Raw genomic sequence first — 15,856 nt, 5'->3', positions numbered from 1 at the left:
GGAGGGTGGTGACTGGGAGGTGGCTGGGTAGTAACAGGGCAGTACTGGGTGGTGACTGGGAGACGATGCACTGGGCAGGGTGGTGACCTACAGCACTGTTATTATGTGGTCAGGCCTGAGAGAGAGAGAGAGAGAGAGAGAGAGAGAGAGAGAGAGAGAGAGAGATATGGAGGAGGGAGGGAGAGAGGGAGAGACAGGGAAGGAGAGTGAAAGGGTGTGAGAGAGAAAGAGAGTGAGGCAGACAGAGGGTGAGACTGAAAGGGTGAGAGACAGAGGCGTGAGATTTGTAACAGAGAAGAGGATGAGACAGGGTGAGAGAGACAGAATGTGTGATGAATGTTGTGCATGTGTTCGTGCGTGTGTGCGTGCTTGGGAATGTATGTGTGTGAAAGTGCGTTACGGTGGAGTAATGCCAGAGTTTACTAAAGTTTATCTCTTAACCCAATCTCTTACCAATTGTTAGGAATCTTTCAAATATTCCGCAGCAGTGACACAAAATGTCTTTTTGAGAATGCCATGCAGTCAAATAGTAATACTTTGTGTTGTTTATTAAAGGTAGGATAAGTGAGAGGGGGAGAGATACGCTATATGCACTATATGCAGTGTGTGTAATTATTTAAAGATGAATGAAAATCCATATTTTTGTCATTAGCAAAAACAAATGTTTGCCTTACAATTTGTACCAGGAAAACAACTGCCTTTAAAAAATGTCCAAGGGGAAAAATGAACCTAGCGACCCCCAGTGCTTTATCAGAGATGCTTTTCAGACTACAAGAGCTAGTGGAGATATACTGTATGTGGAGAGTGATGGGTCCCCCAAGTGGCTACAGTTGTCGGTGACTGATTCATAGACGCTTGTAGCCTACACAGTGTACACACTATTTGTAAAGATGCCAACAACAGTGTTCACAGTGAAAATATTCAAACTTTTATTTCGTGACCTTCTTAAAATAATGCCTAGGTACTTTTTGGAGGAAAATTACATATTCAGCTCTTCATGACCCTGCTGCACCTCCGGGGGATTCGAACCCGTGTCTGCGGTGGTCGGATCTCATTATCCAGTGAGTGAGCAGGTAAGACCTTGGGAAGTGCCTACACTTAACCTTACATGCAACAGCCTTACGTGGCTGTAATGCTGTTGACGGCCCCACACACGCACACACACACACACACACACACACACACACACACACACACACACACACACACACACACACACACACACACACACACACACACACACACACACACACACTATATTGCAGAAATCAAACCTGTGACTTCTCTCTGGTCTATCCCCTCCTACTGCCCTTAGGCTTAGGGAGTATCTGTACTTATGATTTAATACCATCCATGTCAGAACAGACATGGATGGTTACAACAGGACCAGGCCTGCCCAGGGTTCTTCACTGTTGATGGATTCATTAACTTAACACCATGCTTTGGAGTCTTTTTTGAGGGCTGCTATAACCACGCCAATGTCTGGCTTTCAGACATGGCGTGCTTATTCATGCCCCCCAAAAATCTGCATGCCAAGTCTATGGACGTTTTACTGTGACGTACAGACGTAGTGGGTGTCCCCAATAGGCCCTCACTTCACACTTTCTTTTTTAAATACACTTAGATATACATACTATTTATTATAGTTAGTGTGGTTGCCCACCAGACTATAGTAATAATACAATAATACAATATTACATCATCATCATCATCATCATTGTCGTTAATCGTTATACTGTACTTAATTGCAACACACCAGAATTGCACCTTTCTAGTTATTATTACTAATCTGTAATTCTCCATTTACAGCTAATAATTGTTCTCCTCCATGCCTTTATGACACATTCTTATTTATATCCAATTACCAGTAGAAACAGGTGGTATTCCATACAAGTGTGCAACACAGAGAGAGCCATAGTATAGTTACTCAAAATGAAACCACACAAATGAATAGGTCTGGTTTGCCCCAGCAGTATTTCATTTGTAATCACCCCTCACACACCCCTCACATATCATCCCTATATCAGTCTTGTTCCCTAATCAGTTCTTTTTTCAGACCTGTTTTGTTCTTTGTTCACTTGTTTCCTGTATTAAAACGCCCAATAATGGGATTTGAATGCTGCCGTGCCTGGCTGCCCTGCGCGTGGGTTCAACACAGGTTCACAACATCAGCGCATGATGTTCCTATAGTCCTATTGGACTAGGATCAAATCCCATTAGACACTTCTCCCCTGTGTCTCTCAGACTACATTTGTCTGCTTTCCTACTGTCTGTTGGATCTAACAGCTGAGAGCTATTATGTCTGGCTGCTGTGTTCATCTTATGTAACTATGCAAATGACAGACAGACAGACACACACACACACACACACACACACACACACACACACACACACACACACACACACACACACACACACACACACACACACACACACACACACACACACACAGTGATAGTTCAATCCTGCTCTAGATGTTGACATGATGAAGGTAATCATGCTCTAAATGTGTCCGTCCATTAGTATTTTTTTTCTTCTAATTGAGATATATTAGATAACAGATGGAGAGGATGGACAGTGGAATTTTCTAAAGCCAGGAAAACACAAATGTGAATTCAGATGTGGAGTAATTGCTGTCATCTCTCATTTGAAGGTAGTAAAAGAGTAAACATAACCTGTTCGTAAACACGGTAATATTGTTATCTTATCTTATCTCAACACTCTTGTGCCATTGCTTTTCTTGTCGAGTAGCCAATCCTTATCCTACCCTCATTTAAATCAGATAAAATGGACCCCTAATTGTCCCATGAGTTGAATTAACATTGAGGTTTTTACTGCATGAGAGCTCTCAGATGATTTGGTGTGCTGGTAATAATTCCCAATGTGTGTCCACTGTCCTGCTATTTCATGTTTTTGGTTGTGTCTCTCAGGAAAGGAGACTGTGATTTAGTGTGATCACGGTTAGACGCGGGCCATGTTCATTTAACCACTTAAACCCCATATGGTTGACCGGAGTTCCTCAGGGCTAGTGTCGTTTCTGTTTTCTGCTATAGAGGGTATGCGTGTGACATCATCATCATACCCGGAACTTGCCGGAAGTTATGTAGGAACGCCTACTGAGTGGCAAAAAACATTCTGTCCTTGACAGCCCATATAACAGAAAACAACGTTAACCTCACTTTGCCTCTCAATTTGCTACTCGATTTGCCACTCACTATGCATGCTCTGTTGGGGAAAGCTTTCATTGAAAATAGACGATCGACAAGCTTGTCGATCTGCTATTTTCCACTAAAGCTTTCCCCGAAATACAGACGTTAAAAGCGAGCTGTTACTGTTCATAAAAACTCAATGTGCACACTGCCTGACTTGGATGTCGATTGCCATTTGTCATGTCGTCTTGTGTCAATTATGTTAAACGTTTACATGTCAGTACAACTGTTACGTAACTCACTCATGGTTCCATGTTGTTGATCTTGTCAACCCGGAATTTCTGAAGCCTTCCCACCCTCGATCTCTCCGCCCCCTCGACACACTGCCACAGGCATACCTGATGCTCCAAGTTCACTACAGCATTGGCTACCTGATAGACTTTGGTGATAACACTTTGCAATTCCCACTAATAACCACGTCGACTTGTTTGGTGGAATTACCTCTTAGAGATAGACGGATCCTTGACAGTTGACAATAATAGACCGAAAAGTGGTGAACATGAGCAGGTAAGCGCTGCACTCAAGTCAACTATGTTACCTCAGCCATTGGAATTATAACTGGAAATGTAGGCAATTATCTCAGTTTCCTGGACATGAAATTCCTGGACATTCCTGGACATGAAATGTTCATCTGCATTCTGTAGTGGTACCAGTAATATTGGTTGTACTGAGCATGTATATGACTTACTACTATAGCTATGTTGATAAAATAAAGAAACAAGCAATAGTTTGTTTTAGTCATATCTTGGCCTGTTTGATTTGAAAGAGGGGTTACTAATTTACTAACTACCTCTTTCATTGGTTTATATTTGTGGATATGTGTTGTTTTTCTTAGACTCAGTTAAGTGTTTTGTCAGTGTGATTGTTATTTGTGCGCTTTCACTTCCTACTCTGCTCTATGGTGGATTGTAGTGTCTAACCAGATATTTTATTTGAAAGAGGAAATTTATACTGAAGAAAATTGCTCACAGTAATAGTAAACAGTGGAGTTAATATGTACTACAAGTCAAGGCATTAATTTTTATTTGTGTAGTGGCAATCACTGTCGAAGTTATATCAAGGCGTTTTTCATGTAGCATGAGTGTAGAGAGTACTATTTTTTTTTAATATATTTTTTGGCTTTTGCCTTTATTGATAGGCTATGTCAGGAAAGGGGGAGAGAGATGGGGGAAGACATGCGGCAAAGGCTGACGGGCTCGGGACTCGAACCCGCAGCACACCGTCAGGCCTAGGTGCCAGGAGAGTACTCTTCATGAGAGGATATACAACTTTTAAATAAGTAGGTATGTCCCTATCATACTTGTTCTGCAACATGTCTGTGCTTTCAAGACGAAGCTGAAACAAATTTCCATATCCTCATACTGACTGTAGCCTACTTTTCATCTCTCACACCTTCTTTTGATATTTATTTTTGACTAAACTAAGTTTTATGAACTGTCTGAACCCGAAATGAGGCTTGTATGTGAGATTTAAAATCAGGCTGATTAGGCTTGTTGTTGGGGGCTAAGTATGAAGTGTGTATTGTAGTATTGTGTTGTGTTGTATTGTGTTGAAATAGCCAATGGCTTTAGGAAGAATACAAAACACCCACTTGCTGACAAAGAAGACTAAAGCAGAAAGAAATGACCTTCTGACCTTGTATTAAGTAGGTTAAATGACAGGTTAAAGGTCTATGGGACCTCTGTTTTTGCATGTGTTGCATATGAAACAAACATGTTGCTTATGGCGAGAAGTCTGGAAAAACTATTTGTGACGTATGTGTGGTAATACTGATGGATAATCTGCCCTTTGTTTCAAATGATCGTTTTAGGCTACATGTGTAACTTTTTCTGTTGTCTGGTATTTTAACAGTAGCTTCCTCAGTACGGCTTAACAAACAAACTGCAGCAATAATATTGCCATTTAAAGTAACTCTAGGTCAGGCTGCCAGGCCCCATATAACTCTGAGAATGTATAAATCGTTGCTGTCAGGAGAAAACCCACCTAACTCGGACAAAACCTTTTAACTCCATTGGACCCGCAAACTGTCTGCTAAAGCAGCTAACTCCACCACCCCCCTAGCTCTCATGTAAGTAATTGACAATATACTGTATAAAGTCACAATACCAACTTTGATGAGGCAGTATTGCTTTGTTTTAAGAATATAAGGTTTTCTTCATTTAATAAAATATATAATTTCCTGAAAATGTTGGAGTTAAGAAGTGGAACTTGGGCCTTTTGGTTTGTTTTTTTACACTCTCAGAATTACACACCCTTAAGGCACCACGAGGTTCCCTGGACCCCAATTTGAGACTCACTGGGTGCACAATCAGCACCCTCTCCCTCGGACTCTGTTTGACTAGAATGGAACAGAGCCTTCATTAGTATCATTGGTAACACCTGTGCAAATCTCTGCTGCTGTGAAGACTAGATACTTCTTCTATTGAGTACCTGTAACCCAAGAAGCCACTACATTGAAGAAAATATGTTAAACCTGTTGCCCTGCCGGTTGAGAATGCATGCATGGTAAGGACAGACATGTACAGATGCCACTTACTTATGTGCAGGGTTAAGTGGTGTCTATTTTCTGTGACTCTAACTGTGGTCAAAGTAAAACAATCAAGTTTCTGAACCAAAACAAACATGGAAACATAATTACGACAGGAACATTCTGATATTGTTTGTTACAATTATAATTTAGGAATTTAGCAGATGCTCTTAATTAATCCAGAGTGACTTACATTAGGTTACATTAAGTTTGCCATTGTTGATGGTTTGATTGCTGCAGAGCCAATCAAACAAAACCTATGGGAAAATTACCAGAAATGGGTAACTTCACAGGATATCACAATCAAATCTTCAATTATCAATTAATCTATGATTGTTTGATAAGGTTGACCACTACCAATGAATGGACTTCCTTCAAATTTTCATCCGTAATGCACCTGCTGTGCATTAATGTAGACCACTTTTAACTCAACCTCTTTCCTGTGTGTTCATGGTAGTAAGGGGCCTAAAGGAGTTTGAACTACTAGAGCAAAGGCAAAGTTCAGAAGTTATGTTGCTGCAACAGAGAGACGGGAGTCAGGAATGCTTAATGTAGATCTAGAAAAAACTTTACAACTCAGACACTTATGTGTCAAATATATTTGTTAATACTGCAGAGTTGTGTTGAAAAGTAACATCATCATCCACTCCAGTCCTCAACCCTGTATTCTGTCTGTCAAAGATCTTTCTTTCTTGTTGTATCATCTGAATGTTATGGGGTCACATGCTTTTACCATATACTCCTGATTGTGTTGCTAATCTAGAACTGAACTATAACTATTAGTAGAAGTAGAGCGACAAAGAGAGAGTCAACCAGGTGCTCGATGGAGGTGCAATAAAAGTAAAACAATAAAGTGGACTGGTGCTACAAAGATCCGTGGGACTGGAATACTATTAGTAGAAGTAGTAGAACTACAGTTGGACTTGCAAGTACATCAAGTAAAAGCCTAAAATGTCAAAATAATCAAAAGTATAATATTTGTATACTTCAAATACGTATGATAAAATTCAAAGTGATGCTTGTTGTCACTATACAGTAGTGTTTAGACATAGAATTCCTTTTATATAGTTCTAAAATGAAAAAGTCAATGGAGGATTTTATTGCTACTTGTGATTTGTGAAGTCCACAAGATGGTCACCAATACTGTAACACCTATTCGGTATTGGAATTTGGCTTCCAGTCTCACTCCTCAGTCTTATTAGTTACTAGCATCCTTTACTCTCTCCTTTTTCCACCCTGCATCTCATTTTCTCTCTCCTAAACGTGAGTAACTGTGTGAATTACATATTGTATAATTATATGTACAGTCATCTACAGTCTATTTATTAACAATACTAATGAATAATGAATTTGCATTTGTTTGATGTCTCTTATTTATAGGCTCTGTCCTAATTTCTTCCCAGGAATCAATAAGGTTATCTTATCTAAACAGGATAGTAATGTAGGGTCAACACTCCCAATTTTACCAGGCCAGCTTCTGTTGGCTTTATCGATCTTCTGGGAAAATGTTTTGTCACATAGTCTCGAACAGGCTGGAGTGACGGATAGATCAGGGAACGTCGAGAGGAAATTTAGAATTAAGGCCTTAAAGAAGACGTGTTGAAATATTGAAAAATGAATGGAATTAAGTTACGGTAACCTTTTTTTTTTTCTCCTATAAATGTCATCTTTGTCTTTGTGCAGGGATGGGGAGTTTCTGACACTCAACCTCTCTTCTCCACTTGAACTGTCACACTGTGTAGACTTTATGTTAATGTTGTACATGAGACATTTACTCTTGTAAATATGTGCATTCTGATTGGTTTTGCTGTTGTGCTCATCCAGCAACTAGATGGGATATGGATATGTCGAGACAGAAAATAATATTTGGGCAAAGAAGAGACAAACTAAGCAACAGAGAAAGATACAGAAAATAAATCACTATAGCTGCTATGGAGACAGAACCTGTGGACTGTCAAAATGATTACATAATCCTCTAATGGCAAATAATAATAATTGCAGTTATTTTTGCATAATCGTCAATCGTTTCCATGTTACAATGTCACATTTAAAAATTAAAAATAAATAGCTGAAATGGCAGATCTACAACATAAACACAAATATAACAAAAATATGAAAATAAGTTATTAAATGAAAGCATTTTTATAGTGCTTTTCCAAGTGCTCAAAGTGCTTTACAATGCATATTGTATATTTAAGTTATTTGTCATATCTGCCTTATACAATTTATGATTAAGAAGCTTAAAAGGCAAAGAGAAATACAATTTGTAAACGTTCCAATGTTCAATGCAAAAAACTAAATTAAATCGTTAATTATATTGTATGACAATTAATCGTCAACTTAAATTTCCACATACAATAAATCATTGTCTTCGTGTAACTGGTTTCACGGTGATAACAATTTAATATAGGTATAGTTTTGCACACACAATTCATAATTAACGTTCCAATTTTGGAGCTCTGGCTCATGGACTAAGAACCAAAAAGAACTGAACCGGTTCCCATTAGGAACCAACCGGTGGAAAAGGGGTCTCCATGTAGTTAAGATCAATTTTATATCACTTCTGTAAACATGCTTTAAAAAGACATGTTTGTGAAATGTAAATGAAAACATATTATTTTTAAAAATGATGTGTGTATGTGTGTGCCCAGGTGTCTGATCCCTAAAGGTGATGTGCTGAGCTTCATCGAGAAGTGTATGGTTGCCGTGGGAACCAAGCCTCAACACGCCTGCTCATTGGCCGAGGTTCTCGTAGAGGGAGACATGAGAGGACACTACAGCCATGGACTCAACAGGATGGGTTAGCGCACGCACACACACACACACACACACACACACACACACACACACACACACACACACACACACACACACACACAAACAAACACTGACAGATCAGAAAATAAATCATCAGCTGTACACACAGTTTTATAGCAGCCTGCTTGCACAGAACTGTAAGTAAGTATACTGTGTTGTCGTCGTAGACATGTATGTGAAAGACATCGAGACGCAGATCTGTGAGAAGGAGGGAGAGCCGGTGATCGAGAAGGAGACGGTCGCCACGGCACTGGTGGACGGCAGGAACCTGCTGGGACCAGTGGTTGGGAACTTCTGCATGGACCTAGCCATCAGGAAGGCCAAGGAGGTGGGCATCGGCTGGGTGGTTGCACATGGTCAGTAACTCTGGAGCAGGAATATTCTGTGCTTTATCACTGTCTAAAATGGTGTCTGCAGCGGATTATTTACAAACTGATTATTTTGAACAATCGACTGATCTGTCCTGATCATTCACATTGTGACACGTTGTGAGCTTGTACTTTGGCTATTTTCATTCGTTTGGGACGTCAAATTGAGGTAGTTTGGGAACCATTTATTTAGACCATAAAAGTACAGTAATATGAAAGAACAAAGCATCATATCACACCCTGCTGGGTGGAAACCTTGTACAGTATACCCAAAAGTTTTATAATTTTTAAATTATGAAATGGGACAGACAATGACTACTTTTGCTTTTGGTACATTAAATATATATATATATTTTGATGCCGATCCTTTTGTGCTTTTACTCAAGTACATTTTGCATACGGGACTGCTACTTGTAACAGAGTATTTATTTCTACATTGCACTATTGTAAGTAAAACATGAGTAGCCTACTTCTCCCATCACTGGTGATAGGCAGGCCGGGCTCCGTGGGGTTTGTGCGGCCGGGGCTTTGTGTGATGACTAGGCTAGCGAGTGTCTTTCTTATATAACATAGATAACTAAATACATATTTGTTTGTTTATTATAACCTATTATCTTTTTATATTTACTAATTTAACCTAAATCTCTGTAGGTTCCAATCATTATGGTATTGCTGGATACTACTCCATGCAGGCCCTGAAAGAGAACATGATTGTAAGTGGAACTATACTTCTCGTCTATTGGTTTCATATGATACTGGTTGCATTATATAAGCTACCATTTATTTTTTACTGAAACGGTAGGAATGCTCTACCTCAGTGTCGGGAACAGAGAGTACACATGTGACAACAACATACCCGGACATTATGCAGGAATGCCTACTGAGTGGCAAAAAAATACTTCCTGTCCTTGACAGCCTTTACATCCAAACAGAATAGTCCTGTCTGATTGCATTAAACAACGTTAAACTCACTTTGCCACTCTATTTGCCACTCACTTTACGCGAGGAGCAAGGGCTCTGGGAAATAACTGACTTTAGAGGGCCCCCTCATCCTCCCTCCCCAATGAGCTGAACATCTTTGCCCGGTTTGAGACAGAGGGCACCAACACCAGTCTACCAGAGCCTGCGACACCGCGGGAGGCCAGCCCAGCCCCATTATCCATCTCGGAGGCTGATGTGCGTAAGGCCTTCATGCGGGTGAACACCTGTAAAGCGGCAGGCCCTGATGGTATTCCAGGTCGTGTCCTTAAAGTCTGTGCACATCAGCTGGCTGGTGTGTTCACAGACATATTCAATCTCTCCCTCTCCCGAGCTGAGGTTCCTGCTGGCTTCAAAAGGTCCACCATTGTACCGGTACCCAAGCGTACGAATACATCATGCTACAATGACTGGAGACCTGTTGCCTTAACACCTATTGTCAGCAAGTGTTTTGAGAGACTCGTGAGAGATTACATCTGCTCTGTCCTGCCCGCTACACTGGATCCATGCCAGTTTGCATACCGGAAAAACAGATCTACCGATGACGCAGTGGCCATGGCTCTCCACACCGCCCTCACTCACTTGGGCAAGAGAGGGAGCAACAACAGGTGCGGATGCTGTTTGTGGACTTCAGCTCCGCACAGAGACTATTGAACATGTGCTTCTTTTCCGCCATCAGACTTACACTGAACACTACAGTTTTAATTCGATGGCAGTAACATTAGCGTTTTCTCTCAGTCAGTTCATTCTTTATATCCATATGAGTCAAACCACCGCGACCATGGGAAGTGGATGGGAAAGTCCCTGACAGTCAAAATGACAAAAGCGGTCTTTATAATCTTAATACTTAGGCACAAGTATCCTTGAGCAAGACACTGAACCCCTAATTGCTCCTGATGTGCTGGTTGGTGCCTTGCATGGTTTCCGCCGCCATCAGTGTATGTGTGTGTGAATGGGTGAATTGATGCACAATTAATGTAAAGCGCCTTGGATAAAGGCGCTACATAAATGCACCATTTATTTACCATTTATAAGAACAATATTGACATAACTAAGAAATTCAGGGTTAAAGCCTCAACAACCCCTTTGCTGACTTTAGCCTCCCTCTAGTGATCATTCTTATTATTACAATTCTCTGACTTACCTCAGAATCAGAAGCCTTTATTGCTAAACATGTTAGGACTTTAGTTTGGTGGGATGGCAGAGTGCAGTTTCAACATTAGGATAGGTGCAAAAACATGTGCAATTAATAATAATGAATAAATATAATAAGCCTGAATTAGGTTAATCTAATCTGCTGCTGATCTATTACATTAATAACTCAGGTATAAATATTTGTTTACCCTGCAGTATTTTGTCCATCACAGGGGATGTCTTACACCAACACCTCTCCACTGGTGGTCCCAACGCGGGCTAAAGAGGTGAGGTTACAACTCACTGGTCTAACTTGAACGTGTCAATTTAATTCTCACTTATTTGATTAATTTATTATAATGCTTTAGATTTGTTTTTCTTTAGAGGAGAGGCAGTATCTTGGGACTTCATAGACTGCCCAGAAAGTCCTAGTTATGATAATATGGCAATTTCATAACCACTTAACTTCTAATCTATATATATGGACTCTGTGAATGTACAAGCACGCACACACACAAACTCTGGCCTAGCTTATTCCCTCAAGCATATCTTATTTGTTGCGAACCCATGTGTCCTGTCCTCTCAGTGCACTCTAGGAACCAACCCCATCAGCGTGGCAGCACCCGCTAACGATGGAGACAGTTTTGTCCTGGACATGGCAACTTCTGCAGTCGCTCTGGGAAAGGTAGGGTAGTAAACTAACTAACGAAGGAATCAAGGGTTTCATTACTTGTTGTCTGCTGGAAACCGCATACTGTATGGAAACCGTGTGCTGCATGTCCAAAACGTCTTTATTGTTATTGAACATTTTGAAATTGTGAAAATAGTACACACACAATGTGTCACATCGGCTATTTTCCCTTTTGTTTGATGAGCTAGGCCAGGGCATTAATTTGCAAAAAAGATACCCCCCCCCCCCTGCTTTTCTTGTTTGGTAGCAAATAGTTTTTATCCATATATTCATTTATTACATAAATACATTACTGCAATCTGTATGATGCACAAGATGACAAAAACGGCTAAATACAGCCGTTATGGAACCAAATTACAAAGATAAATGTGTGTGTGCAGATAGAACTCCACCACCGTCGCGGTGAAGACATCCCAGAGGGTTGGGGGTGTGACGCCCAGGGCCAGGTGGTGACTGAGCCCAGTAAGGTGTTGAACGGTGGAGGACTGATTCCCATCGGGGGCAGTGAAGACACAGGTTTGAAACAACTATTCATACATTACATTCTGTCAGTGAAGAGCCCCAAATGCAGCACCCGTGCTGGTCTGGGGTCAAATCGTACCATATTCTCCCAGACGCTGCCTGTCTCTCCTACACCAGTGACGCAAACTTTTTCACGTCAAGGACCCCCAAATTGACACTTATTATGCTGTGGACCCCAATTTGAAAATATATGCCGCAGTGGCTCTAGCAGTGGTTTTCAACCATTTTAATTTGAAGGACCCCCGGTTTGACCTGAATTAGGCTATTGTCCCCCATTTCTATCTCTGGGAACCCCCATATATTGTAAAATCAAGACCCATAAGGGTCCCTTTGGTTCCTAACTATCATTTAGCTGGGGACCCCCTGGAACTCCCTCAAGGAGTGTGGTCCCTGGGCTGCACTTTGGGAACCACTGTCCTACATAGTCTCCCTTTCAGCTTTCATACAGTATAGGAAAGCTGAGACATGAAACATACTGTATCATGTATATTCTGTCTCTGTCTGCAGGTGGTTATAAGGGCTATGGCTTGGGGATGATGGTGGAGGTGTTCTGCGGTATTCTTGCTGGAGCTGAATATAGTCGACATATTCGCACCTGGAAGGTCACCAACAAAGTCGCCAACCTGGTAGGGTCTTTCTTTACTTAATGGAACAATGTACCATACTGAACAATATATATTTTAATATTTTACTGTCATCACTTTTCTCACATGAATTGCTACAATCAGGTACAATAAGTAGACAAATGCCACAAGATGCAAAGATAATGTATTAGACTATTATATAATTTACATTTGATAATAGATTTATCAAAAACATGCTGATTAATTGCAAGTTTTCGATGTTCATAAACTAGCTTACTGTATTTACATTGTGCGTGGAGCTGCCGGTTGTTATGTGGTTAACCACATGAACCCTACACTAATTTGTTATTAGTTGACTGGATTACCAAGGCCTCTATTATTCTACACCCCCTTCTTCTATAAGCTCATGTTGCTATACATGTTGCGAGGTATTCTTGCCAAAATGTCAGGTGGCAGTAACATCTCTCTGTCCGTGGTGTTTTAGGGTCAGTGTTTTGTGGCCATCAACCCAGAGAACTTTGCTCCAGGTTTCAATGACAGGATGTCAGACATGCTGTCCATCCACAGACAGCTGGACCCTGTGAGTACACACATGACTCTCTTATTTCAGTCTGTAGACTGGTTGTGGGATCCAATCCCCAGACCGACCGGGATACATCCTTAACGCGCCCTTGAGAAAGGCTTCTCAACTCCAACTGCTCTAGTGGAGCAGCTCAGTAGCTGACTGTAGACGACTGTGGTGGAACTGTGAGCTGCCTGGTACAAGCCCATGTATTGTATTGATTTCTATTTTATTTGTTCATCTTTTTTTAACCAGGAAAACCCCATTTGAGACTGTCATATACAGTACAAATAGTCATAAAATAATCATAATGATATTCATCAGTCAAATAATGTAAAAATAAAAATAAATAACTTATAATGATTTTGGTAACATTCATTTGTGAAGGTTTCTTCAAGGAACACAATAACTAAATTCCCAGCTCTGTCTTTAGCCGAGTGACCTCAAGAACCAACCAATTTAGAGTAGCCAATTATTTTTACACCCTTTTTCTCCCCCAATTTAGTCGTCATGCCAATTATTTTCTCCCCACACACATTTCTGTGTTTTACTGCTGTTTTATCCTACTGAGTCACCTGCCAGTGAGGAACGCCCACCGGGAGGATGTAGAACCTTTGTCCTACTCCTCCCGCCCAACACTCTGCTGACAGGTGCCCGTAGGAGCTTCCCTTCCCTCCCCCGAACACGAGCCAATTGTATTTGTGTAGTAGACACATCACTGTGCAAATGTTTTAATCAATCTTCAATCAGTGGGATCTAGAAAAAATTGTTTTTGCGACATTTACGGAATGTTACGTGAATGCTGGATTGAATTAAAAGCTGTCTGAATAGCACAAAACTCCTTTCAATGAAGGGGCAGATGTATAGCACTATATCAGCATAGAAATGCACTAAAGAAGACAATATTGTTGTTTATATATAAACGTATGAGTAAATGTTCTCAATTCTAACCCTGTAGTACACCTTTAGTGACCGCCAGAACAGTGGATTGAACAAAGTCAGCAACAATACATTGGGCTCTATCTGATTGGTTTAATTACCGGTAGTTAAATGTCCGAAAGTACACATTAACATGAACCCAGCATATTAATAGAAAATATCATGTGTAAACAAACATAATATTATATTAATTTACACATTATGACAGTGCTGTCAAACCATTTCATACAATGGAGGTCCCTCATCTCTCTCAGCTAAGTGATCCTTGGCCTGGCTGAGACACGTAAGATCCATATTGCTTTATTGAATTATAAAACCAAAGAATCCCTTTATGTTGGTGTGACTATTGTCTGTCCCTCTACCTGTCTGTCAGGCTGTCCCTGGTTCTTCTGTGTTAGCTGCTGGAGACCCAGAGAGAATGAACATGGAGAAGTGTGCGGAGATGGGAGGGATTCCCTACCACCTCAACGTGGTCGACTTCATGGTAAAAGAAGGCTATAGGACCAGATTGTTAGTCTGAATGTACTACTTGTATTGGAAGTGGAAACATACATCACATTAACTGTCAAAAATACAGTAAATGGGCCAGTACGCAGGTGGCATGGAGTGGAGTCTACAATGGGATTGAGTTAAAAAACATCACTGTTTTAGATGCTGAACCCAACTATCATATGTTTCGCAAACGGCACTAACTGAAACATTTTCATTTGTCTCTGTTAGAACAACTGTGCCAGAAGAATCGGTGTCACCCAGCTCCTTCCATGTGATAAAGTCATCTAACTGGACAAACCAAGAAATTGGCTAATCTGAGGTTCAGCGCCAGATCTGGAGGCAGAACCTGCATTCTGAGCTGCCTGTTGGCCAAATTCAGGAACATTTCCGGGCCACAATGATTCATCATGGCTGCTCAGACTGCAGTTACAGACACACTGCAGCAGTCAGTCACTATTACAGTAGGCCTATGTGTCTGACTGACGCATAACATTTAGTGTTTTGAATGAACAAAAATGTGATCTCAAAGCCAAGATTCACATTTAGTTTTGTATGGATTTTAATTATACATTATCATGTTCTAAGCAACACTTGTATTGTACATTTGAAAGACAAAAGCTTATTTTATTTCTAATAAATTGTATTTACTTAGATGTGTGTTTTTGACAGTTGAATGAGCATTCCCATTGTTTTTGTCTTCCTCTAAAGGGCTCTATTTTCATCCATGATAAACCTCTTATCCCTATAAACTACTTTGCCTTTTTTTTTTTTACTATTTTGAAAGTTTGTTAAAATAGCCAATCTACAAGCTCACAACGTGCAGATGTAGATTGGCTATTTTAACTATTCAAAATAGTAAAAAAGGCAAAGTACTTTAGGGATAAGGGGTTTAGCATGCCCTAAATGATGAAGGAAACTGTTTTTATCACACAAACAGTAATGTACTTTCACCAGTAGATGGCGATATGAGATTACAGTAAGATTGAATTCATTGACTGAATACTTTAAGAGTTTGCAAAATAAGGCACAGTG

At 40.4% G+C, this 15,856-nt stretch overlaps 1 protein-coding gene across 3 annotated transcripts; it reads left to right on the top strand.

Annotated features, from left to right (window-relative positions):
• Window positions 1-3,579: 3,579 nt before the first annotated feature.
• On the top strand, window positions 3,580-15,467 carry LOC308314225 (putative oxidoreductase YjmC). Of its 3 annotated transcripts, none has more exons than XM_080761730.1 (12): window positions 3,597-3,717; window positions 4,349-4,489; window positions 8,389-8,537; window positions 8,722-8,910; window positions 9,574-9,635; window positions 11,268-11,321; window positions 11,621-11,719; window positions 12,106-12,241; window positions 12,755-12,873; window positions 13,316-13,411; window positions 14,706-14,816; window positions 15,053-15,467. In XM_080761730.1, exons 3-12 carry the CDS (start codon window positions 8,435-8,437, stop codon window positions 15,110-15,112), a joined length of 1,029 nt encoding a protein of 342 aa, XP_080617856.1. In that variant the 5' UTR covers window positions 3,597-3,717; window positions 4,349-4,489; window positions 8,389-8,434; the 3' UTR covers window positions 15,113-15,467. The 3 variants fall into 3 exon arrangements, with proteins under 3 accessions (XP_080617855.1, XP_080617856.1, XP_080617857.1); XM_080761731.1 differs by having other exon boundaries at window positions 4,349-4,493; XM_080761729.1 differs by lacking the exon at window positions 4,349-4,489 and having other exon boundaries at window positions 3,580-3,717.
• Window positions 15,468-15,856: the final 389 nt, after the last annotated feature.

Source organism: Protomyctophum bolini (genome assembly GCF_963924005.1).
Source record: "Protomyctophum bolini genome assembly, chromosome: 4".
NCBI lineage: Eukaryota > Metazoa > Chordata > Actinopteri > Myctophiformes > Myctophidae > Protomyctophum > Protomyctophum bolini.
The sequence above is the reverse complement of the archived record's forward strand: the minus strand, read 5'-3'. Positions and strand labels throughout refer to the sequence as shown.

Coding starts and splice junctions, on each gene's coding strand:
- LOC308314225 (XM_080761729.1), top strand. Junction 8,911..9,573: donor CGGCTGGGTGGTTGCACATG/GTCAGTAACTCT, acceptor AAATCTCTGTAG/GTTCCAATCATTATGGTATT. Junction 14,817..15,052: donor TCAACGTGGTCGACTTCATG/GTAAAAGAAGGC, acceptor TGTCTCTGTTAG/AACAACTGTGCCAGAAGAAT.